The sequence below is a fragment of the Ovis aries genome, chromosome 24 (genome assembly GCF_016772045.2).
Source record: "Ovis aries strain OAR_USU_Benz2616 breed Rambouillet chromosome 24, ARS-UI_Ramb_v3.0, whole genome shotgun sequence".
In the NCBI taxonomy this organism is placed as follows: domain Eukaryota; kingdom Metazoa; phylum Chordata; class Mammalia; order Artiodactyla; family Bovidae; genus Ovis; species Ovis aries.
In genome coordinates, this window is record NC_056077.1 from 19,844,335 (window position 1) to 19,870,616 (window position 26,282).

General features: G+C 38.8%; 1 protein-coding gene across 1 annotated transcript in view; it reads left to right on the plus strand.

The window, feature by feature from the left end:
• LOC101113819 (phospholipid-transporting ATPase ABCA3-like) overlaps positions 1–26,282 on the plus strand; it is a 219,732-nt gene that overhangs the window by 191,890 nt on the left and 1,560 nt on the right. Inside the window, exons 21-25 of the mRNA XM_060406324.1 lie at positions 10,870–10,995; positions 11,215–11,409; positions 15,418–15,605; positions 16,540–16,710; positions 17,162–17,352. Of these exons, the coding sequence (XP_060262307.1) occupies positions 10,870–10,995; positions 11,215–11,409; positions 15,418–15,605; positions 16,540–16,710; positions 17,162–17,352 (871 nt within the window). The remainder of the gene's footprint in view (positions 1–10,869; positions 10,996–11,214; positions 11,410–15,417; positions 15,606–16,539; positions 16,711–17,161; positions 17,353–26,282) is intronic.

Sequence of the window (26,282 nt, forward strand, 5' to 3'; positions counted from 1 at the left end):
ACTGAGCAACTGACCAACAACAAATACTTAAAAGACAACCTAGATCAGGTTGATTTAATAGACATATATGAAATATTCCACCCCAACAGAATTCCCCTTCTTTTCAGGTTCACATGGGACTTTCTCATGTTAGGCCACAAAACAAACCTCAGAGAACTTAAGAAGACTGAAATCACATCAAGAATCTTTTCTGATCACTCTGGTATGAAAATTAAAATGAATTAAAAGAAGAAAATTATAGAAACCACAAGCATATGGAAGCTAACTAATATGTTACTAGACATCCAATGGATCAGTGAAGATATCAAAGATGAAATAAAGATGAAAATGGAAACACAATGCTCCCAAATATATGGATTGCAGCAAAAGCAGTTCTAAGAAACATTTTAGTGATATATGTCTACCTCAGTAAACAAGAAAAATCTGAAGTAAATTATCCCATCTCCCACCTAAAAGAACCAGAAAAAGAACAAATGAAACCCCAAGTTAGTAGAATAAATGAAATAATAATGATCAGAGTCAAAATAAATAGAAACTTTTCAAAAGTAGAAATCAATGAAACTAGAATCTGGTCCTTTGAAGATAAACAAAAGTGGTAAACATTTAGCCAGATTCATTTTTTAAAACAGAGAGATAAAGTCCAAATGAAATCATAAATAAAAGAAGAGTTACAACTGATACTTCAGATACAAAGGTTCATGAGTTTACTATAAACAATTACACAGCAGGAACTTGGACAATTTTTAAGAAAGAGATAAATTTCTAGAATCACACCATCTCCCAAGATTCAATCAGAAAGATACATAAAATTTTAACAGATCAACACTAATAATGAAATCAAATCAGTGTTCAAAAATACTCCTAATAAAGTCTAAAAACTAGAGGGAATCACAGGTGAATTCTACCAAATATTTAAAGAAGAGTTTCAAGAAAATTAGAGATACCAAGGGAATATTTCATGCAAAGATGGGCTCGATAAAGGACAGAAATGGTATGGACCTAACAGAAGCAGAAGATATTAAGAAGAGGTGGCAAGAATACACAGAAGAACTGTACAAAAAAGATCTTCATGACCCAGATAATCATGATTGTGTGATCACTCATCTAGAGCCAGACATCCTGGAATGTGAAGTGAAGTGGGCCTTAGAAAGCATCACTTCTAACAAAGCTAGTGGAGGTGATGGAATTCCAGTAGAGCTGTTTCAAATCCTGAAAGATGCTGCTGTGAAAGTGCTGCACTCAATATGCCAGCTAATTTGGAAAACTCAGCAGTGGCCACAGGATGGGAAAAGGTCAGTTTTCATTCCAATTCCAAAGAAAGGCAATGCCAAAGAATGCTCAAACTACCGCACAATTGCACTCATCTCACATGCTAGTAAAGTAATGATCAAAATTCTTCAAGCCAGGCTTCAGCAATACGTGAACCGTGAACTTCCTGATGTTCAAGCTGGTTTTAGAAAAGGCAGAGGAACAAGAGATCAAATTGCCAACATCCACTAGATCATGGAAAAAGCAAGAGATTTCCAGAAAAACATCTATTCCTGCTTTATTGACTATGCCAAAGCTTTTGACTGTGTGGATCACAATAAACTGTGGAAACTTCTGAAAGAGATGGGAAGACCAGATCACCTAACCTGCCTGTTGAGAAACGTGTATGCAGGTCAGGAAGCAACAGTTAGAACTGGACATGGAACAACAGACTGGTTCCAAATAGCAAAAGGAGTACGTCAAGGCTGTATCTTATCACCCTGCTTATCTAACTTCTATGCAGAGTACATCATGAGAAACGCTGGACTGGAAGAAACACAAGCTGGAATCAAGATTGCCGGGAGAAATATCAATAACCTCAGATATGCAGATGACACCACCCTTATGGCAGAAAGTGAAGAGGAACTCAAAAGCCTCTTGATGAAAGTGAAAGAAGAGAGTGAAAAAGTTGGCTTAAAACTCAACATTCAGAAAATGAAGATCATGGCATCCGGTCCCATTACTTCCTGGGAAATACATGGGGAAACAGTGGAAATAGTGTCAGACTTTATTATTTTGGGCTCCAAAATCACTGCAGATGGTGACTGCAGCCATGAAATTAAAAGATGCTTACTTCTTGGAAGGAAAGTTATGACCAACCTAGATAGCATATTCAAAAGCAGAGACATTACTTTGCAGACTAAGGTCCGTCTAGTTAAGGCTCTGGTTTCTCCTGTGGTCATGTATGGATGTGAGAGTTGGACTGTGAAGAAGGCTGAGTGCCGAAGAACTGATGCGTTTGAACTGTGGTGTTGGAGAAGACTCCTGAGGATCCCTTGGACTGCAAGGAGATCCACTCAGTCCATTCTGAAGGAGATCAGCCCTGGGATTTCTTTGGAAGGAATGATGCTAAAGCTGAAACTCCAGTACTTTGGACACCTCATGCGAAGAGTTGACTCATTGGAAAAGACTCTGATGCTGGGAGGGATTGGGGGCAGGAGGAGAAGGGGATGACAGAGGATGAGATGGCTGGATGGCATCACTGACTCAATGGACATGAGTCTGAGTGAACTCCGGGAGTTAGTGATGGACAGGGAGGCCTGGCGTGCTGCGATTCATGGGGTCACAAAGAGTCGGACACAACTGAGCGACTGAACTGAACTGAACTAATACCTATCATGCTCAAACTAGTTCAAATAATTGAAAAGAACACTTCCAAACATAATCCATGAGGCCAGTATTCCCCTGATAGCAAAACCAAAAACACTACAAAGGAGAAATTACACGCCAATATCCCTGAGAACATAGATACAAAAATCCTCAATAAAATATTAGCAAACTGAATTCAACAATGCATTTAAAGGATTTTACACATGATACTTCACATGTAAGAATGAATGATGAATTTGGATGGTTCATTATTCATTGAATTAATGAATGACACATCATTCATTTGTTCAGTATCTCCAAATCAATCAATATTATGTACATGTTAACAAAACCATGGGTAGAAAGCCTATGATCACTTCAGTAAAAGCAGAAGAATCATTTGACAAAATCTAATATCTATTTATTATAAAAACACTCAATAGTTTGGGTATAAAGGGGACATATCTAAAATAATAAAAAGGCATTTTATGATAAACACACAGTTAATATCAAACTCAATAATGAAACACTGAAAGCTTTTCCTCAAAAATCAGGAACAAGAAAAGGATGTCCACTCTCACTTGTATTTAACACAATATTGGAAGTCCTAGCCACAAAAATCAGACAAGAAAGAGAAATAAAAGTTATCCAAATTGGAAGGGAAATGTGAAACTGTTAGTATCCACAGATGCCACTCTATATACAGAAAATCCAAAACACTATTAAAACTATAATAGACCAAAAACTGTCATAGCTAATAAGTGAATTCAGTAAAGTTGCAGGATAAAGATGAATACACAGAAATCTGATGCATTTCTATACATTATAATAATGAACTAACAGAAAGAGAGATTAAGATGGCCAGCAGAACTAATTTTCAGGGAATTGTAAACCAAAATCGCATAGCAATATCACCTCATACTAGTTAGGCTGGCAAGTGATGATGTGGAGAAAGGGAACCCTCAGGGCCACTGTTGGTGGGAATGTAAATTGGTACAGTCAATATAGAAAACAGTATAGAAGTTCCTCAAAAAATTAAAAATAGAATTACCACATGATCCAGCAATTCCACTTTCAAATATTTATCTGAAGAAAAGGAAAGCACTAATTCTGAAACATACATGCACCACTATGTTCACTGCTGCATTATTTACAAATCCAAGGTTTAGAAGTCATCTAAGGAAACAGTGTCAGACTTTATTTTGGGGGGCTCCAAAATCACTGCAGATGGTGATTGCAGCCATGAAATTAAAAGACGCTTACTCCTTGGAAGGAAAGTTATGACCAAGCTAGATAGCATATTCAAAAGCAGAGACATTACTTTGCCAACAAAGGTCTGTCTAGTCAAGGCTATGGTTTTTCCCGTGGTCATGTATGGATGTGAGAGTTGGACTGTGAAGAAAGCTGAGCACAGAAGAATTGATGCTTTTGAACTGTGGTGTTGGAGAAGACTCTTGAGAGTCCCTTGAACTGAAAGGAGCTCAAACCAGTCATCCTAAAGGTAATAAACTCTGAATATTCATTTGAAAGACTGATGCTAAAGCTGCAAGGAGATCCAACCAGTCCATCCTAAAGGAGATCAGTCCTGGGTGTTCTTTGGAAGGACTGATGCTAAAGCTGAAACTCCAATACTTTGGCCACCTGATCTGAAGAGCTAACTCATTGGAAAAGACTCTGATGCTGGGAGGGATTGGGGGCAGGAGGAGAAGGGGATGACAGAGGATGAGATGGTTGGATGGCATCACCGACTCGATGGACATGAGTTTGAGTGAACTCCGGGATTTGGTGATGGACAGGGAGTCCTGGTGTGCTGCGATTCATGGGGTCGCAAAGAGTCAGACATGACTGAGCGAATGAACTGAACTGAACTGAAGTGTCCATCAATAAATGAATGGAAAGAAGCTATGATACACATGTGCATATGTCTTCCCAGGTCACGCTAGTGGCAAAGAGCCTGCATCCCAATGCAGGAAACATAAAAGATGTGAGTTCAATACTCAGGTAAGGAAGATCCCTTGGAGGAGGGCATAATAATCCACTCCAGTATTTTTGCCTGGAGAATCCCTTGGACAGAGGAGCCTGGAGGGCTACAATCCATAGGGACGCAGAGTCTGACACAACTGAAGTGACTTAATACACAAACACATAATATATTACTCAACCATTAAAAAAAAAAAGAGTGAAAGTGTCCTATTTATACCAAGGTAGATAGTCCTGGAGATCATTATGCTAAGGGAAATGTCAGATTGTCAATGTTGTTGAGTCGCTAAGTCATGTCTGACTCTTTGCGACTGCAAAGACTACAGCACACCAGGCTCCTCCAAACTCCACTGTCTCCTGGAATGTGTTCAAATTCATGTCCATTAAGTCAGTGTTGCTATGTAACCATTTTATCCTCTGCTACCCCTGACAGAGGAGCCTGGCATGATACATTCAGTAGATCACAAAAAGGAGAACTTTTGCCTCCAATCTTTCCCAACATAAGTCTTTTCCAATGAATTGACTCTTCACATCAGGTAGCCAAAATATTGGAGCTTCAGCTTTAGCATCAGTCTTTCAAATGGATATTCAGAGTTTATTACCTTTAGGATTGACTGGTTTGAGCTCCTTTCAGTTCAAGGGACTCTCAAGAGAAAACCATAGCTTTGACTATGTGGATCTTCACAAACAAAGTAATGTCTCTGTTTTTTAATATGCTGTCTCATTTTGTCACAGCTTTTCTTCCAGGGAGCAAGCGTCTTTTAATTTCATGGCTACAGTCACCATCTGCAGTGATTTTGGAATCTAAGGAAAGAAAATTGGTCACTGCTTCCACTTTGCTGCTGCTGCTGCTAAGTCACCTCAGTCATGTCCGTCTCTGTGTGACCCCATAGACGGCAGACCACCAGGCGCCCCTGTCCCTGGGATTCTCCAGGCAAGAACACTGGAGTGGGTTGCCATTTCCTTCTCCAATGCATGAAAGTGAAAAGTGAAAGTGAAGTAGCTCAGTCATGCCCGACTCTTAGCAATCCCATGGACTGCAGCCTACCAGGCTCCTCCATCCATGGGATTTTCCAGACAAGAGTACTGGAGTGAGGTGCCATTGCCTTCTCCATGCTTCCACTTTATCCCCATCTATTTGCCATGAAGTGGTGGGACTGAATCCCATAATCTTAAATTTTTGATGTTGAGTTTCAAGTCAGCTTTTTCATTCTCCTCTTGCACCCTCATACCATTAAAGTGGCATCAACTGCATATTTGAAGTTGTTGATATTTCTCCTGGCAATTTTGATTCCAGTTTGTGATGGAGACAATTACTATGACCTCGCTTGTTTGTGGGGTTCCATGGTGGATCAGTAGTAAAGAGCCTGCCTGCTAAGGCAGGAGGTGTGGATTTTGTCCCTCGGTCAGGATGATGCCCTGGCAAAGGAAATGGCAACCCACTCCAATATTATTGCTTGGAAAATCCCAAGGACAGAGGAACCTGGCATGATACAGTCAATAGATCACAAAAAGTCAGACACAAATTAGCAACTAAACAATATACTTATATGTGGAGTCTAAAAAACCAAATGACAGAGACTCAACACAACAGAAACAGACTTATAGAGGCAGAGAACAAACTGGTGACCACAAGAGGCAAAGGTGATCATTGCATGGCAGGGTTCAGAGAAAAAGACAAAGACAAAAAGATTGAGGTATAAAATTCAAGTTTAAAATAAATGTCATAGGTCATAATGTACACTACTGTGAATACTGTCAATAGTATTCCAAATGCTTTGTATGATGACAGATGATTACTAGATGTTGTGGTGATTAATTTGTAATGTATATTATTGTGAAGTTACTATGTTGTAGGGGGCTTCCCTTGTAGCTAATGTGAAGCTGACATGAAGCTAATATAATATTTTCTAACTACACTTCAAAAGAATAAAACATTATTTTATATGCATATGAAGTGTGCAAAACTAAGTCCTACAAGCTTCCCTTCTAAGTATAAATCCAACAGAGAGGCATAGTCATGTTCACTGAAAGACATTTGAAAGAATGTGCACAAAACATTATTTATATAAGACAAAGTTTAAGAAGGAAGAAAACCACATGTCTCTCAATAGCATAATGGATTTTAAAATGTCTATTCACACAATACAGTATAGCAATCAGAAGGAAGAGCCTATAACTAATGCAACAGCATAGAATAATCTCAGATACATGTTGCCACCAAATAAGTCAGATGTAAAAGAATATGTAAAGTAGGATTTCATTTATATAAAACAAAACTAATGTACAACAATACACAGTGAGTTGATGTGTCATATTTCTAGTTATTGAGGGGTAATATTCTGTTTTCTTTATTGAGAATGGTTACAATAAAACCTATTAAGATGTTGGTTTACGATTTATGTACATATCTAGATATATGTTCTGACAAAATATAGTCCACTGGAAAAAGGAATGGCAAACCGCTGCAGTATTCTTGCCTTGAGAATCCCATGAACAGTATGAAGGGGCAAAAAGATATGAAACTGGAAGATGAGCCCCCCAGATCAGTAGGTGTCCAATATGCTACTGGAGAAGAGCAGAGAAATAGCTCCAAAAAGAAAGAAGAGGCTGAGCCAAAGCAGAAGCAACCCCTAGTTGTGGATGTGTCTGGTGGTGAAAGTAAAGTCCAGTGCTGTAAAGAAAAATATTGTGTAGGAACCTGGAATGTTAGGTCCATGAATCAAGGTAAATTGAAAGTGTTCAAACAGGTGTTGGCAAGAGTGAACATCAACATTTTAGGAATCAGTGAAATAAAATGGGTGGGAATGGGCAAATTTAATTCAGATGACCATTATATCTACTATTGTGAACAAGAATCCCTTAGAAGAAATGGAGTAGCCCTGAGTCAACAAAAGAGTCTGAAATGCAGTACTTGGCTGCAATCTCAAAAATGACAGAATGATCTTTGTTCATTTGCAAGACAAACCATTCAAATTCACAGTAATCCAAGTCTATGTCCCAACAAATAGCCCTGATAAAGGTGAAGTCAAACAGTTCTATGAAGACCTACAAGATGTAATAGAACTAAGACCAAAAAGGACGTATTTGTCATCATAGAGGATTGGAATGCAAAAGGAGGAAGTCAGGAGATACATGGAATAACAGGCAGGCAACTTTGGCCTTGGAATACAAAATGAAGCAGGGCAAAGGCTATCAGAGTTTTACCAAGAGAGCATACTGGTCATAGCAAACACTCAACAGCACAAGAGATGACTACACATGGACATCACCCATATGGTCTATACTGAAATCAGATTGATTATATTTTTTGCACCCGAAGATGGAAAAGCTCTATACAGTTAGCAAAAACAAAACTGGGAGCTGACTGTGGCTCAGATCATGAACTCTGTATTGCAAAATTCACACTTAAATTGAAGAAAGTAAAGAAAACCACTAGGCCTTTCAGGTATGACCTACACCAAATCCTTTACAATTATACAGTGTAAGAAACAAATAGATTCAAAGGATTGGTCTGATAGAGTGCCTGAGGAACTACGGACAGGGGTTCATAACATTGTACAGAAGGTAATGACCAAAATCAACCCCAAGAAAAAGAAATGCAAAAAGGCAAAGTGAAGAGGCCTTACAAATAGCTGAGAAAAGAAGTGAAGTGAAAGACAAGGGAGAAAGGGAAAGATATACCAACTGAATGCAGAGTTCCAAAGAATAGCAAGGAGAGATAAGAAAGTCTTCTTAAGTTAATAATGTAAAGAAATTAAGGAAAACAATTGAATGGGAAAGACGAGAGAGCTCTTCAAGAAAATAAGAGATACCAAGGGAACATTTCATGTAAAGATTGTCACAATATAGGACAGAAACAGTAAGGACCCAATAGAAGTAGAAGAGATTAAGAAGAGATTGCAAGAATACACTGAAGAACTATACAAAAAAGGTCTTCAAGACCCACATTACAACTATGATGTGATCATTCACTTAGAGTCAGATTTCCTAGAATGTGAAGTCAATTAGCTCTAGGAAGAATTACTACAAACAAAGCTAATGGAGGTAATGGAATTCCAGCTGAGCTATTTCAGTTCCTAAAAAATGACAGTCTTAATGTTTCAGCAATATGTCAGCAAATTTGGATCACTCTGATAACTGAAAAAGGTCAGTTTTCATTTCAACTCCAAATAAGGGAAATGCCAAAGAATATTCAAACTATCACACAAGTGCACTAATTTCACATGCTATTAAGGTAATGCTCAAAATAATTCAAACTAGGCTTCAACACTATTTTAGCCAAGAAATTCTAGATGTGCAAGTTGAATTTAGAAAAAGGCAGAAGAACCAGAGACCAAACTGCCAACATCCACTGGATCGTAGAAAAGACAAGAGAATTCCAGAAAAACATCTACTTCTGCTTCACTGACTATGCTAAAGCCTTTGACTATGTGAATCACAACAAACTGTGGAAAATACTTAAAGAGACGGGAAAACCAGACCACCTTACCTGCCTCCTGAGAAACCTGTTTGCAGATCAAGAAGCATGGTTAGAACAAGACATGGAAAAATGGACTGGTTCAACATTAAGAAAGGAGTACACTAAGGCTGTATATTGTCACCCTGCTTATTTAGCTTATATGCAGAGTACAGCATGTGAAATATCAGGCTAGATTCACAAGCTGGAATCAAGATTGCCAGGAGAAACATCAACAACTTCAGATATGCAAATGATACCATTCTAATGGCAGAAAGCAGAGAGAAACTAACTGTTTTTAACATTAAAAGCTGGCTTAAATCTCAACATTCAAAAAACTGATATCATGGCATCTGGTCCCATCACTTCATGTCAAATAGATGGGGAAACAATGGAAACAGTGACAGACTTTATTTTCTTAGTCTCCAAAATCACTGCAAACTGAATGCAGCCATGAAATGACAGGATACTTGCTCCTTGAAAGAAAAGCTATGACAAACCTAGACAACATATTAAAAAGCAGAGACATCACTTTGCCTATAAAGGTCCACATAGTCAAGGTTATGGTTTTTCCAGTAGTCATGTACAGATGTGAACGCTGAACCATAAAGAAAGGAAAGCTGAGTACCAGAGAACTGATGCTTTTGAACTGTGGTGCTGGAGAAGACACTTGAAGGTCCCTTGGACAGCAAGGAGATCAAACCAGTTAATCCTAAAGAAATCAATCCTGAAAATTCACTGGAAGAACCAATGCTGAAGCTGAAGCTCCAATACTTTGGCCAGCTGATGTGAAGAGCCAATTCATTGGAAAACACCCCAATGCTGGGAAATATTAAAGTCAGGAGGGGAAGTAGACAACAGAAGATGAAGTAGTTGGATGGAATCACTAGCTCAATGAACATGAGTTTGAGCAAACTAAGTGAAATATTGAAGGACAGGGAAGCCTGGTGTGCTGCCATTCATGAGATCACAAAATGTTGAATATGACTTAGTGGCTGAAAAGCAGCAACCAAGATATATATTATGCTTAAATAAATAGCTTTACTAGAAATAGTGTTAAAGAATTCAAAATATTTTACACTAAACATCAGTAAGATCTGTAGTTAATAGAACTGAACCAATGTTAATTTCTCAGTTTTGATCAATGTATCATTACTATATGATGTCATTGGGCAAAGTTAAAATGTATACTAGGGCTGTCCTCTTTTTATAGCTCTTCTGTACATCTAAATTCTTTCAAAATAAAAAGAATGATATACAAGTCATAGAGTATTCTTTCATATTCTTTTCACTCTGTGGGATGTCTTACCTATTCCTTCTTTCCAGTCATAAGCTGCCTGATGAGCTCCTATTTTATTTAAATTCATCTTAAACATTTCTTATGTGAGTCTGTCCTTGGATTCCACTCTTCTTCTCTGAAAGAAAAGTGTTACTCTTTCCCTACTCTCAACTCTTCTGATATCTCATAAAGTATACATTTATTATTAAGAATAAATTTATATTTAATAAAAACTAAAAATAAATTATTTAAAAATAACTTTTAGTTACAATTAACAGTTTTGTTGTGATTGCAGTTTTTTGTGAAGTGCCTATTTTGTTAAGAACATGCTACTTGCTCATGGTATAGGTTTTAAACTTTGGGTGTAGGAAATATGTAAGAGCTGAGTTGATATGCAGGAAGTCATTTGGAAATGACTCAAAACTTCTGTTTTGACATTTTTGAGATTACCTCAGTTTAGCCTTCCTGCAGCCAAGCAGTGTAGACCAGATGTCTAAAGTGCATCCATATCTATGGTATTATTTTTAAAATATAGGATACAGTGTCCAAGGAATTATCTGGGGAATCTGAAGATGAAGATGTACAAAATGAAAGAAATAGAATCCTGGAGGACCCTCAGAAGTCACTGAATTCTGTAGTGCTTATTAAGGAACTCACAAAGGTAATATTATTCAATGAACAACTTATGATGGTTTAATTTCTATTAAAGAGTATGTCATTAATCCCAAGGGTTTACTGTGGTGCTTTGAATCTATGTGTATTCTCTCAAGAGAATAGAAGAAGTCTTGTGAAACTATCTGATGTGGTCCATGGGAGTCTAAAGTATTGTTTGTATGTGACCTGTAAGTATTCTTTATTATGTTTTCTGTATTTTTTTAAGGTGTATTTTGCAACTCCAGTTGTTTTAGCTGTGAGAAATATCTCTGTTGCAATCCAAAAGCAGGAGTGCTTTGGGTTGCTTGGATTAAATGGAGCTGGGAAAACTACTACCTTCCAAATTTTGACTGGAGAGGAGGTTGCTTCCTCTGGGGATGTGTTCGTTGAGCGCCTCAGCATCACCAAAAATATCCTAAAGGTAAGACATCATTACTGTCTGTGGTGTGAGAAACATGATTTGTGGGTGAAGGTCAGAAGCAGCTTGTGGGAAATGATAGACATGAATCATGGTAGGCATTGACATCGCTACTGTTGACTTAGCCTATGGATTCTAGAGAGAAATGAGAATTTTGGTCAGAGATGGTGAGGCAATTAGAGCAGCCTTATCATGAGAATCTAAGAGTGTCTTTAATTTTCTATAAAACTATCGGAGAGCAAGATGGTGAAATAGGAGACCCTTGACTTTCCCTCCTTGGATGCACCAAATAAACAGTTAAACAGGGATCCATTCCCTCTGAGATGAATCCAGAACTAATTGAAAGATTCCTACATATCACACAACTGAGAAAATATCCACATCAAGATGGGTAGGATAAGCTGAGACACACTTGCACCATAAAACCCACCCACAAAACAGTGCATTACAATCAGAATGGAACTCCCAACTCCCAGCTTCACACATTTAGCTCCTCAACTTTTTGTCTACCGTCCAAAAGACTGTTTTTCAAACCAGCTAGCTCTGAGGGCAAACAGGATGTGGCATTCATGAACCCCCCCTCTGGAATGTGAAGAGTGAAAAGGCAGTTTCAACAAGTGCATAAGAACCAGTAGTCCTCTAGGAGCCTGAATGGGCAAGTGATCATTTCCTCAGCCTTCAGGGCACTGTCAAGACTTGTCACGCCTCAATCTCTTAAGGCCACTAACATACACAATGGTTTAGACAAGCACAGAATTTTAAGATGTCAGTTTTCATTCCGACCGCAAAGAGAGGCAATGCCAAAGAATGCTCAAACTGCCGCACAATTGCACTCATCTCACACGCTACTAAAGTACTGCTGAAATTCTCCAAGCCAGGCTTCAGCGGTACGTGAACTGTGAACTTCCAGATGTTCAAGCTGGTTTTAGAAAAGGCAGAGGAACCAGAGATAAATTGCCAACATCCACTGGATCATCGAAAAAGCAAGAGATTTCCTGAAAAACATCTATTTCTGCTTTATTGACTATGCCAAAGCCTTTGACTGTGTGGATCACAATAAACTATGGAAAATTCTGAGAGAGATGGGAATACAGACCACCTGACCTGCCTCTTGAGAAATCTGTATGCAGGTCAGGAAGCAACAGTTAGAACTGGACATGGAACAACAGACTGGTTCCAAATAGCAAAAGGAGTACATCAAGGCTATATCTTGTCACCCTGCTTATTTAACTTATTTGCAGAGTACATCATGCGAAATGCTAGGCTGGAAGAAGCACAAACTGGAATCAAGATTGCCGGGAAAAATATCGATAACCTCAGATATGCAGATGACACCACCCTTATGGCAGAAAATGAAGAGGAACTCAAAAGCCTCTTGATGAAAGTGAAAGAGGAGAGTGAAAAAGTTGGCTCAAAGCTCAACATTCAGAAAACTAAGATCATGGCATCTGGTCCCATCACTTCATGGGAAATAGATGGGGAAACAGTGGAAACAGTGTTAGGCTTTATTATTTTGGGCTCTAAAATCACTGCAGATGGTGACTGCAGCCATGAAATTAAAAGATGCTTACTCCTTGGAAGGAAAGTTATGACCAACCTAGATAGTATATTCAAAAGCAGAGACATTACTTTGCCAACTAAGGTCCATCTAGTCAAGGCTATGGTTTTTCCAGTGGTCATGTATGGATGTGAGAGTTGGACTGTGAAGAAAGCTGAGCACTGAAAAATTGATGCTTTTGAACTGTGGTGTTGGAGAAGACTCTTGAGAGTCTCTTGGATTGCAAGGAGATCCTACCAATCCATTCTAAAGGAGATCCGTCCTAGGTGTTCTTTGGAAGGACTGATGCTAAAGTTGAAACTCCAATACTTTGGCCACCTCATGCAAAGAGCTGACTCATTGGAAAAGACTCTGATGCTGGGAGGGATTGGGGGCTGGAGCAGAAGGGGACAACAGAGGATGAGATGGCTGGATGGCATTACTGACTCGATGGACACGAGTCTGAGTGAACTCCAGGAGTTGGTGATGGACAGGGAGGCCTGGCATGCTGCGATTCATGGGGTTGCAAAGAGTCAGATATGACTGAGCGACTGAACTGAACTGAACTGAGTATATTTGGCCCACTGCCTTCTGACCTCCAAAATTTCTGATGGGAAATATGCTCATGATCTTATTGAGTATTCCATGTATATGATTGGTCTCATTTCTTTTACTGATTTCATGATTCTTTTTTTGTCTGTGGTTTTGGAAAGCTTGATTTTAATGTGTCTTGGTGTGGTTCTCTTTGAATTCGTCTCCTTTGAATTTCATTGATCTTCTTGGATGATTGTATTCAAATGTGAGAAGTTTTAGTATCATTTATTCAAATATTCTCTCTGTCCTTTTCTTACTCTCTTCTTCAGGACACCTACAGTGCATATGTTCATCCACTTAATGGCTTAAAATGTCCCTTAGGCTCAATCTACTGTTCTTTAATGCTTTTTGCTTTCTTTTTCATGTTCTATTGTCATATCTTTGTCTGCTGATTATTCTGCCTATTTTAATCTGCCTTTGAATCCTTTTAATGAATTTTTCATTTCAATTAGTTGTTATACTTACCAACTCTAAAATTTATTTTAATTTCTCTTTATAGTTTCTGTCTCTTTATTGATACTTCCATTTTGTTCATAATTTTCTTGACTTTCTCCACATTTTTTTTAAATTCTTTGAACACCTTTAAGATAGTCACTTTAAAGTATCTGTCTAGTAGATTTACATCAGGTTTTTTGGGGTTTTTTTTTAGGGGTAGTGCCTGGTTATCTATTTATTTTTAGATGGCTCATGCTTTCTTGTTGCTCTGCACCTCTACAATCAGAAGCAGCAATAAGCAATTAGAGCACAGATGCTCTTTATTTGGAGGACAGGATCTTGTTTGCTCATCCTGTCTCCCCCTAGCTGTGTAAAAGTTACTTCCAGAACATATGCACAAATGTGACTTGGTGTGAGGATGGAGGATGGTAGACGCTAGTATGCTAACAGCTGAAATTGACTGCAATTAACCACAATTTACAGTCCAAATCTTCCCCTAGGAATTTGCAAGCTTTCAGTAGACTACAGAGTCCCAAAATAATTTTATTAGACAGAGATAAATTCTCAGTGTTCCCTACTCGGCTATCTTCCCAGAATCCTTTAAATCTGTTTTTTACAAATATGTTATTATGTTAATAATTTAATCATTGATTTAAACTTATTTGTTAATCTGTTGTTTAAATTGGCCTATATCCCATAGGTTCAAAATATTTTGCAAGATAAATTGGGATTTTCAGCCCATGAATTAAGGATGTGGTCTTAGAAATTCATTTTGAAATATGAAAAATATTGAAGTTTCTAATATATTTGTTTTATTATTGATTTTTACTTTAATCCCATGTTGTCAGATATTTTCTCTGAATATTATAAAATTTTTATAATATGTTCAGACTTCTTTTATGACTAATATATGACTGAAATAAGAGCTAGGATCCCAATTCTGCTCATGTGCAACTTAGATGATTCTCACAAAGTAATATTGTGTATAACAGAGAGATGGAGGACCCCACTTATAATCCATTTGTCATAACTACCAAAAAGTAGGATATCAGTGAGCCTAGACTAGCCCAGGCACCCTTCTATGGCAGTCTTTGATTATGAAATCCTGAAATCCCTTGGGACTAAACTAATGAAGACTTATTAGAGAAAATAAGATACCAAAGTTCAAAAATAGCCATCTAGTTATTAACGCTGGACATCACACTATTGATTTGGATCTCTTTTACTTTTTAGGGTTGTCAAAGTTTTAATTTTAATACATGGCAATAGCTTACAACAGCAATGACTCTGTAATCACTGAAAAAGAAATTATTTACTAAAACTCTGGGTTGTAACCTTCTCAGAGGCATGGGCTGGAAAGTGTCAGGTCTTCTATGTTATTTGTATATATTATATGCTCAGTGAGATATAGTTGACTTATGTCCATTGTTATTCTTTTATTTTAGGTAAGATCAAAAATTGGTTATTGCCCGCAATTTGATGCCTTGCTGGATTATATGACTGCTCGAGAAATAATGATTATGTATGCCAGATTGTGGGGGATTCCTGAGACCAAAATTAACAATTATGTAAAGAAGTCAATTCAAGCACTGAATCTGGAACCCTATGCTGACAAGTATATTTACACTTACAGGTGAGATATTATACTGATGCTCTCATTGCAGCTAATATTGAGGAGCCTTCTGCGGATTCTGATCTTTGGAATCAGTGCCCACAATCTAGCCAGAGTTCCACTGACAAACAGAAGCAATGACTGGGAAATAATCTAATGCCTTGCCAGTACTGGGATATCAGCAATAAAGCAGACCTAATTAGGTGTGCTGTGATTCATGGGGTCACAAAGAGTCGGACACAACTGAGCGACTGAACTGAACTGAATTAGTACCACAATTTTCCCTTGCAGAGATGAAACACAATCCTGGTTCAATCACAAATGTAGTCATTGAATTTATAATGAATTATAAATGAAAGCATCTCTCTCCCTTATTCTCTGTTGTTCTTTGTCTCTCAAGGACCATGTGAAATTCTTTGTATTGGCCTGGTAAATATATTGTTTATATATCTGGGAATCTAAAGGAACTCTGGTAGACAAAAGTCACTTTTCTACATTTCAAATGAAAATGACTTGACTTATATATTTGCATTTGGATCTGATGCCTTTGTTGCATGCATGTGTGTCCCACTTGTCGTTACCCTATGGACTGTAGCCCACCAGACTCCTCTGTCCATGAGGTTCTCCAGGAGAGAATACTGGAGTGGGTTGCCATGTCCTCCTCCAGGAGATCTTCCTGACCCAGGGATCAAACCCATGTCTCTTAAATCTCCTGCATTGGCAAGAAGTTCTTTATCACTAGTGCCACATGGGAAGCCCAATGCCTTGGTTGAATGACATGCAATAAGCATTTTTAATGTCTTGGATGTTTCCTATGACTCAGCATTTTTGAAATAATTTAATTGTTTCCTATAAATAATGGATATACATTAAATATATGTTTTTAATGTATTAAATTACTGTCACATATACCCATCTCTGTTTCTGCTTTCTCTCTCCTTCCTTAACTATGAAGTGGAGGAAACAAACGTAGGCTGAGCACTGCTATTGCCCTCATGGGAAAGCCCTCAGTCATCTTCCTGGATGAACCATCAACTGGTATGGACCCAGTAGCCAGGCGCCTACTCTGGAATGCAGTGACACAGACACGCGAAAGTGGCAAAGCAATCATCATAACATCTCACAGGTGCAGCTCACTGGTTAAGGGTTAGAAGAGTTACAATAGTATGACCTCTGGGAAGGAGTTTTCATTGACAGGAGAGGGCAGGAAGTTCAGGAACTGTTCCATTTAACGATTTGGTCTTTTACTACTTTTAAAAAAATTAAAGTGCAGTTGATTTACAATATTATATTAGTTTCAAGTGTGCAACTTAGTGATAGAATATTTTTATAGATTATACTCCATTTAAACTTATTAAAAATATTGGCTATATTCCATGTGCTGTACATTATATCCTGTAGATTACTTTACTATTTTGAATTTGAAAATATCTCCATTTGCCATGATGTTGATGAGGGGCAGATAAAACTTCCTTTTTCAAAGAGGGTCACAAAATATTGGATATTTGAACTATAGAATATCTTCTGATAGAGATTTTTTTAAAGCTTCACATCATTTTGGTGTTTTGTTCTACTAGTATGGAGGAATGCGACGCTCTTTGTACTAAGCTGGCCATCATGGTGAAGGGAAAGTTCATGTGTCTGGGCAGCCCTCAGCATCTCAAGAACAAATTTGGCAATGTTTACATCCTAAAAGTCAAGATCAATATTGATGAAAATGAGAACAAATTGAAGGATTTTAAAACTTTTATTGAAACAGCTTTCCCAGGTAAACTTGTTTGGTTGGGTTAGCTTTGATATAGATGTGTTAAATCATATTTATTGTTCTCACCATCCATATGCTGTATATCTCCAGTAACTATTTCTTGTGAATTATTGATATTAATTGCCCTTGCATGTTGAATTATTTTCAGAATGCTTGTTCTTTTAAACTTTTTATGTTTTGTTGTGCTCAGAAGTTTGCACAAAGGACAGAAATATCCACCAATATCTTGGTGCATATTAACTAGTAAGGTAGTTGTGATATTAGAGCTGTCCATATGACATGTATACCTAAAATCATGTTTGAACATAATTCTCAATTTTTAGTAAATAGAAGTTGTATTAGCCTGCTAGGGCTGCTATAATAAGATACCACAGACTGACTGGCATAATGGCAGAAATTTATTTTCTCACAGTTCTGAGATTAGAAGTTCAGTATTAAGATTCCAGGAGGTCTGGCTTCTCCTGAGGCCTCTCTTTTTGGCCCACAAATGGCCTCCTTCTCTCACTGTGTCATCAGACAGCTTTTCTTCTATGTGTATCCATGCCTGGTGTCTCTTACTCTTCTTATAAGGACATCAGTCAGAGTGGATCCAGGTACCACCCTTATGACCTCATTTATCATTAATTACTTCCTTAAAGGACATATGACCAAACACAATTAACTGGGGTTAGGGCTTCAGCAAATGAATTTGGTGGGGGTGAGAGCGGGGGGTGGGAAATGACACAATTCTTTCCATAATATCACTCATGAAAAGTTTTAACCTTTTTTACCTCACACTGAAAATATAACTGTGGTCTTTTGCTGTCCCAGTCAGGATACGAAACTGAAATTTAAACAAGAACCACTCAGCTTTTTCCTCCTTGCAAGAATAGCACTTCTTCATGCTATATTCAATAAGCATTTCTTTGACTATATGGTACAATGCTAGAAACAGCAATTATTTCTTTCTATCTCTTATCTTTCCTTCAGAAATATAAAGAAGAAACTTGGTAAGACTTTTATTAATTCTGATTTTTCATGTTAGTTTCCATTCTGCTACACTGAGCAAAATATCACAGATATCCCCATTGTGTGTCAGGCTGAGGAGTTGGAAGTTTATCTTCCAAGCAATAGAAAACAGCCTGATTGATTACACAGTAAGAATGGAGAGCAGAAAATAAAAAGAAATAGAAGGTAGAGCAGATCTGGGGGAACAGATGTATGGGAAATAGAATTACCTCAGTGTTGTTATTAATAGCCTATTAAGAAGTTTAATACTCATTTATGAATTTATTCAGCAAATATTTCTGAGATACAGTGCCTACATCGTTACAAAGAAAAGCTGTGAACAGAAAGTCTCATTTACTGTGTGCTGTCCTAACAACTTTCTCTAGGACAAGTCTTAAAGAAGAGACATTAAACATCAGAGACCTATAATTGAGGATGTAGACACAAAAGCTTTAATAGAAATGTGGGTTTGAAGAACATTTTCAACTGAAGGTGGCTGTTCCTTATGTTATTATACTTGCATCCACTTGTGCCATGAGATAAATAAAATATTTAAATCAATGATATTCACATTATACCTGCCAGCAGTTGAATGGAAAATAAGTTATAGAATAATCATATACCAGATTACCACTGTGCAGAATGGAAGATGAATGAAATAACTATATATAACAGCATGAGTCAAACTTATAATATTGACAGTGATATAAACATGGCAACATAGGTCATTCCCAACATCAGTTGGGAAGATCATATTCATGAGAAGACCAATTAGTAACTATCTGTAGACGAGATACGATTATGAAAATCCCAGAACCTGGAGGTAAGGTCGAAGCAACCTCCTGGGCAATAGAAACCAAGAGAGATATGAGAAGGGTAAGAGGAGGAGCTATACACTGTATCAACCCTCCCTTAGACCTGCAGTTTCTCCACTTGGGAAAAAGAGTCAATGGTGTTCATCAGGTCCCCCAGTGTTGCAGAATGCTTCTTTGGAGGCCCAGCTTGGTCTTAACTCTCAAGGATCACTGGGTGAACCTGTGAGACTTTACCACCAGAGACTACATAAAGACAGAGAAGAGGGCTGGTGCTTCAAGAACTAAGCACTCAGAACTTAGCAAAACCACACTCTTCCTTGCAGCAGCATTGGAGCAGAGTTCCAGGACAATGGCTCTGCTCATCTGCAAAGCTGAATTTGTGGCCATGTCTGGTGTGAGAGCTTGGAGGTTACTTCTACCATATTTGAGTCCCTAGCCAATTAGCTGTACCAGGGGTAAAGTCATTCTATAGCCCTGCTGACTAGAGAAGTAGATTCAAAGCCCCTGACCATCTGCTGAGTATAGCCTCTAGTTTCCTCCAACCAGGAAACCTGGCCAGAGAATTTAGGAAGAACTGTGGAACCCAACCTATAGCTGCACTTTGGCCTTATTGGACCAAAGGGTTCAAAGGGCAGATCTGCCTGATTTGGGTCCTCACCCAACAAACCCTATCAGCTATGGAGCCTGTTCCATGGCCCTGTCTAGGAAGAGAAGCAAATTCACAGCTCTACCAAACTGCTAAGTATAACTTCCAACCCACCTGACCAATAAGCCTGGCCAGTGAATTTGGGCATCTGTTAAGCCCATTCTACAGACATGCTTGGTTGGGAGCCAAACCAACAGTCTTGCCCAACTGTTATGTATAGCCTCTGGCCTTACCTCACCATGATGGCCTTGGATGGCCTTGGAATCTAGCCTATGATATTGCCCACCTGCAGAGCCCAAATTATAACTTTGCTCAGTTGCTGAACACAGCATAAGGATTTCAGTAAAAGTCCAGTCAGTGACTCTGCCCGTTCATGGAGCATACCCTAGGGCCTGACTTGAAGACAGAGCCCAGACAGTGACCCTGTCTGACCACAGAGTACAGTCTCAAGCGCATATAAATGTGAATATAACTGGCAGCCCTCTTGAAAGTAGCCCAGCCTGTAGCCTTAGCCAGTAATGAAGCACAACCCCCAGCCTACTAGATTGTGAAGGCTAGCCTGCAGTTCTACCCAAATTTGAGTGCAGTTTACTTTCCAGTATAATCATGAGCACAGCCTGAGGCCTCATCTAACCATAAAGCCTTGTCTGTGGCCCCACCTGAACATAGAGACCAAAAATTGGCACCATCCAGTCAAGGAGCACAATATGAACCCTTCCCCCAAGAGCAATTGTTTACAGCCCATATGTAACCTTGCCCAATCATGGAGTCAAAGAGTCATCCTACCCTGCCAGGGAGCACAGCCTGCACCTCAACAGGCCAGAGGTTATTACAGATCTCAGTTAATGTCACCACTAGACTGTGAAGTAGTAGCCTGTAGTCATGAGTCTTGCTCATCCAGGGAGCCTATCCAGCTGCCATGCTTGAACAGCTCAGCTGGAAGGTCAGTTCAGCCACAGAAATCAGACAGCAGCCCTGCCCATCCACCCACCTTCAACCTCAGATAACAAGCAGTGTACCTGCCCAAGCCAAGACCCTGTTAGCAAGACTGCCTGCCCCTGGATGCTGCCACACAAACAGTCCAAACCTCTAGCTGAGCTGATGAGTGAAGGTGTGTCCCTGCTGAAATGAGTCTGTAAACTCTACAAGAAGAGACTACTTATCAAAAGTAGATACAAACTCAAGGAATCAAGGACCACAGAGAGTCAGGTATATATAACACTACCCAGAGAAACTAATGACACTCCTTAAAGAAATGGAGATCTATGGGCTCTCTGACAAGGAATTTAGAACAATCCTTTTAAAGATGTTTAATGAACTATATGAACACACAGAAAGACAACCAAATGAAATTAGTTGTACAATGCAGAAAGAAAATGAAAAATACAACAAGAAGAAAAAAATAGGCACCATAAAAAAGCCCAAACAGAAATCCTAGAACTGAAAATATAATGACTAAACTGAAAAATTTAGCAGATTCAACCAATCAGAAGAAAGAATTAGTGAACTATGAGATAGGTCATTTGAAATTATGCAATCAGAGATGCAAAAAGAATGAAGAGTGATTAAAAGATTAAGAAAGCTGACAAAATTTACAGGGCACTATAACAGAAACAATTTATATATTATGGAAATCCCAGAAGGAGAAGAAAAGAGGACTGAAAGTCTATTTAAAGAAATAATAGACGAAAATTTCCCAAACTTTGGGAGGGATATGGACTTTCACATTCATGAAGCCCGAAGAACTCCAAATAGTTGAACCAGAAAGGGGCTAAAGCATACTGTAATAAATTTGTCAAACGTCAAAGACAAAAAGCAGGAGAAAAGTAATTTGTCAAGCAAGGGAACCCCATTAACCTATCAGCAGATTTCTCAGTGGAAAATTTTCAAGCTGAGAGAAACTGAAAATATATATTCAAGATATTGGAAGAAAAAATGTCAACCAACAGTAATATAACTTGAAGAGCTATCCTTCAGATGAAGCCCAGGAAATGAAGCCTATTTTTTTTCTTTTTTTTTTTATTTTTATTTTTACTTTATTTTACTTTACCATACTGTATTGGTTTTGCCATATATTGACATGAATCCGCCACGGGTGTACATGGGTTCCCAATCCTGAACCCCCCTCCCACCTCTCACCCCATATCATCTCTCTGGATCATCCCCATGCACCAGCCCCAAGCATCCTGTATTGAACATAGACTGGAGATTCATTTCTTACCTGATAGTATACACGTTTCAATCCCATTCTCCCAAATCATCCCACCCTCTCCCTCTCCCTCTGAGTCCAAAAGTCCGTTCTATACATCTGTGTCTTTTGCTGTCTCGCATACAGGGTTATCATTACCATCTTTCTAAATTCCGTATATATGTGTTAGTATACTGTATTGGTGTTTTTCTTTCTGGCTTACTTCACTCTGTATAATCGGCTCCAGTTTCATCCACCTGATTAGAACTGATTCAAATGTATTCTTTTTAATGGCTGAGTAATACTCCATTGTGTATATGTACCACAGCTTTCTTATCCATTCATCTGCTGATGGACATCTAGGTTGTTTCCATGTCCTGGCTATTATAAACAGTGCTGCAATGAACATTGGGGTACATGTGTCTCTTTCAATTCTGGTTTCCTCAATGTGTATGCCCAGCAGTGGGATTGCTGGGTCATATGGCAATTCTATTTGCAATTTTTTAAGGAATCTCCACACTGTTCTCCATAGTGGCTGTACTAGTTTGCATTCCCCCCAACAGTGTAGGAGGGTTCCCTTTTCTCCACACCCTCTCCAGTATTTATTGCTTGCAGACTTTTGGATCGCAGCCATTCTGACTGGTGTGAAATGGTACCTGATCGTGGTCTTGATTTGCATTTCTTTGATAATGAGTGATGTTGAGCATCTTTTCATGTGTTTGTTAGCCATCCATATATCTTCTTTGGAGAAATATCTATTTAGTTCTTTGGCCCATTTTTTGATTGGGTCTTTTATTTTTCTGGAATTGAGCTGCATATGTTGCTTGTATATTTTTGAGATTAGTTGCTTGTCAGTTGCTTCATTTGCTATTATTTTCTCCCATTCTGAAGGCTGTCTTTTCACCTTGCTTATAGTTTCCTTTGCTGTGCAGAAGCTTTTAATTTTAATTAGATCCCATTTGTTTATTTTTGCCTTTATTTCCAGTATTCTGGGAGATGGATCATAGAGGATCCTGCTGTGATTTAAGTCAGATAGTGTTTTGCCTATGTTCTCCTCTAGGAGTTTTATAGTTTCTGGTCTTCCATTTAGATCTTTAATCCATTTTGAGTTTATTTTTGTGTGTGGTGTTAGACAGTGATCTAGTTTTATTCTTTTACAAGTGGTTGACCAGTTTTCCCAGCACCACTTGCTAAAGAGATTGTCTTTACTCGTGTGATTGTTTTTTCTTTTCTTTTTCCTCTTCTTTTCTTTTTAACCTTTTAAAATTTTTAAGTCCTCTATTTCTCCTTTAATTTTTATTTTCATAACCTACTATTACTTTTCAAAAAAAGGCTCTATTTTTAAAACAAATGCTGTATATACTCTTTTTGTGGTTGTTGTTGTTTTTTAATAATTCTTGTGGCTTTTTTTCCCTTTCTTCTCCTTCTTCTTTTTTTCTTTAATACTGCATTTTTGAAAATCCAACCTCTACTCTAAATTTTTAATCTTTGCTTTTTGGTATTTGTTGTCAATTTTGTACATTTAAAAACCCAATCTTCAGTACTCAATTTTACCTGAGAGCGAGATTACTGGCTTGACCACTCTCCCCTCCTTTGGACTCTCCTTTTTCTCCACCAGGTGGCCTCTATCTCTTCCCTCCCCCTTCTCTTCTCTACCCAACTCTGTGAATCTCTGTGTGTTCCAGATGATGGAGAACACTTAGGGAACTGGTTACTGGCTGGATCTGTCTCTCTCCTTTTCATTTCCATCTTTTATCCTCCTGGCCACCTCTGTCTACTTCCTCCCTCTCCTCTTCCCTGTATAACTCCATGAACACCTCTGAGTGGTCCAGACTGAGGAGTGCACATAAGAAAGTGACTACTGGCTAGCTTGCTCTCTCCTCTTTTGATCCCATCTCATCTCATTCCAGTCACCTCTAACTACCCCTTCCCTCTTCTCTTCTCCATGTAACTCAATGAACCTCTCTGGGTGTCCCTCAATGTGGAGAAACTTTTCATCTAAGCCTATTTAAAGTTTATTAAACTCCCCAATCAAAAGACAGACATTAGTCAAATGGATAAAAACACATGGACCCATAAATTTTGCCCATATAGTCAGCTGGAGTCCCAAACTCTCTGAATATGGAGGAAGTCATTTTCTTCTTTCTTTTCATTAAGAAAATGTTTTCCAGAGGCCTCACACTGAACCCATTCCAGTTTAAGTTGGACCTAGTCTGACTCTGAACCCAGTTTGGTTGTAGACAGAGAGCTAATGATGTTTAAGTCAGATCCAGTCCAACTCCATACCCAGTGGGGTTAAGAAAAGGAAAAAAACAAAAACCTCAAATCAAGTTACAGAGCTCTTGACAGAAAAGCTAGGAGCTCGGATATCCAAGAGGGTGCAGTAAGAAAGTAGTGAAAACAAAGGGCTCAGCGAGTACCTATATCTGGTTGCACTTTGCTCATAGAGCCATTGAGCATCCTTTTGGATCCCACTTTACTTTCCTGGTGGCTCAGACAGTAAAGAATCTGCCTGCAATGCAGGAGACCCAGACTGATCCCTGTGTCAGGAAGATCCCCTGGAGAAGGGAATGGCAACTCATTCCAGTATTCTTGCCTGGAGAATTCCATGGATAGCTGAGCCTGGCAGGCTACAGTTCGAAGGGTCACAAAGAATCAGACATGTCTGAGCAACTGACATTTTCACTTTTTTCACTTTCACTTTGATGTCCGAACTACTCATCTGATGCATATCAAAAATTTTCAAGAGTTTATCAGAGTGTACGTTGATTCTAATTGAGCATCACCAAATGCTGTGAAAGTGCTACACTCAATATGCCAGCAAATTTGGAAAACTCAGCAGTGGCCACAGGACTGGAAAAGGTCAGTTTTCATTCCAATTCCAAAGAAAGGCAATGCCAAAGAACGCTCAAACTACCGCACAATTGCACTTATCTCACATGCTAGTAAAGTAATGCTCAAAATTCTCCAAGCCAGGCTTCAGCAAAACGTGGATCGTGAACTTCCTGATGTTCAACCTGGTTTTAGAAAAGGCAGAGGAACCAGAGATCAAATTGCCAACATCCGCTGGATCATGGAAAAAGCAAGAGAGTTCCAGAAAAATATCTATTTCTGCTTTATTGACTACACCAAAGCCTTTGACTGTGTGGGTCACAATAAACTGTGGAAAATTCTGTGAATATTTTCACAGTTTATTATTCCCACAATAAACTGTGGGAATACCAGACCACCTGACCTGCCTCTTGAGAAATCTGCATGCAGGTCAGGAAGCAACAGTTAGAACTGGACATGGAACAACAGACTGGTTCCAAATAGCAAAAGGAATATGTCAAGGCTGTATCTTGTCACCCTGCTTATTTAACTTTTATGCAGAGTAGTACATCATGAGAAAGTCTGGACTGGAAGAAACACAAGCTGGAATCAAGATTGCCGGGAGAAATATCAATAACCTCAGATATGCAGATGACACCACCCTTATGGCAGAAAGTGAAGAGGAACTCAAAAGCCTCTTGATGAAAGTGAAAGAGGAGAGTGAAAAAGTTGGCTTAAAGCTCAACATTCAGAAAACGAAGATCATGGCATCCGGTCCCATCACTTCCTGGGAAATAGATGGGGAAACAGTGGAAACAGTGTCAGACTTTATTTTTTGAGGCTCTGAAATCACTGCAGATGGTGACTGCAGCCATGAAATTAAAAGACGCTTACTTCTTGGAAGAAAAGTTATGACCAACCTAGATAGTATATTCAAAAGCAGAGACATTACTTTGCCAACTAAGGTCCGTCTAGTCAAGGCTATAGTTTTTCCAGTAGTCATGTATGGATGTGAGAGTTGGACTGTGAAGAAGGCTGAGTGCCAAAGAATTGATGCTTTTGAACTGTGGTGCTGAAGAAGACTCTTGAGATTCCTTTGGACTGCAAGGAGATCCAACCAGTCCATTCTGAAGGAGATCAGCCCTGGGATTTCTTTGGAAGGAATGATGCTAAAGCTGAAACTCCAGTACTTTGGCCACCTCGTGCGAAGAATTGACTCATTGGAAAAGATTCTGATGCTGGGAGGGATTGGGGGCAGGAGGAGAAGGGGATGACTGAGGATGAGATGGCTGGATGGCATCACTGACTCAATGGACATGAGTCTGAGTGAACTCCGGGAGTTAGTGATGGACAGAGAGGCCTGGCGAGCTGCGATTCATGGGATCACAAAGAGTCGGACATGACTGAGTGACTGAACTGGACTGAACTGAAACCAAAGGTGGTTAGGAGGTCTCCACAGACAGGAATTAGGGAGAGATATTTATGG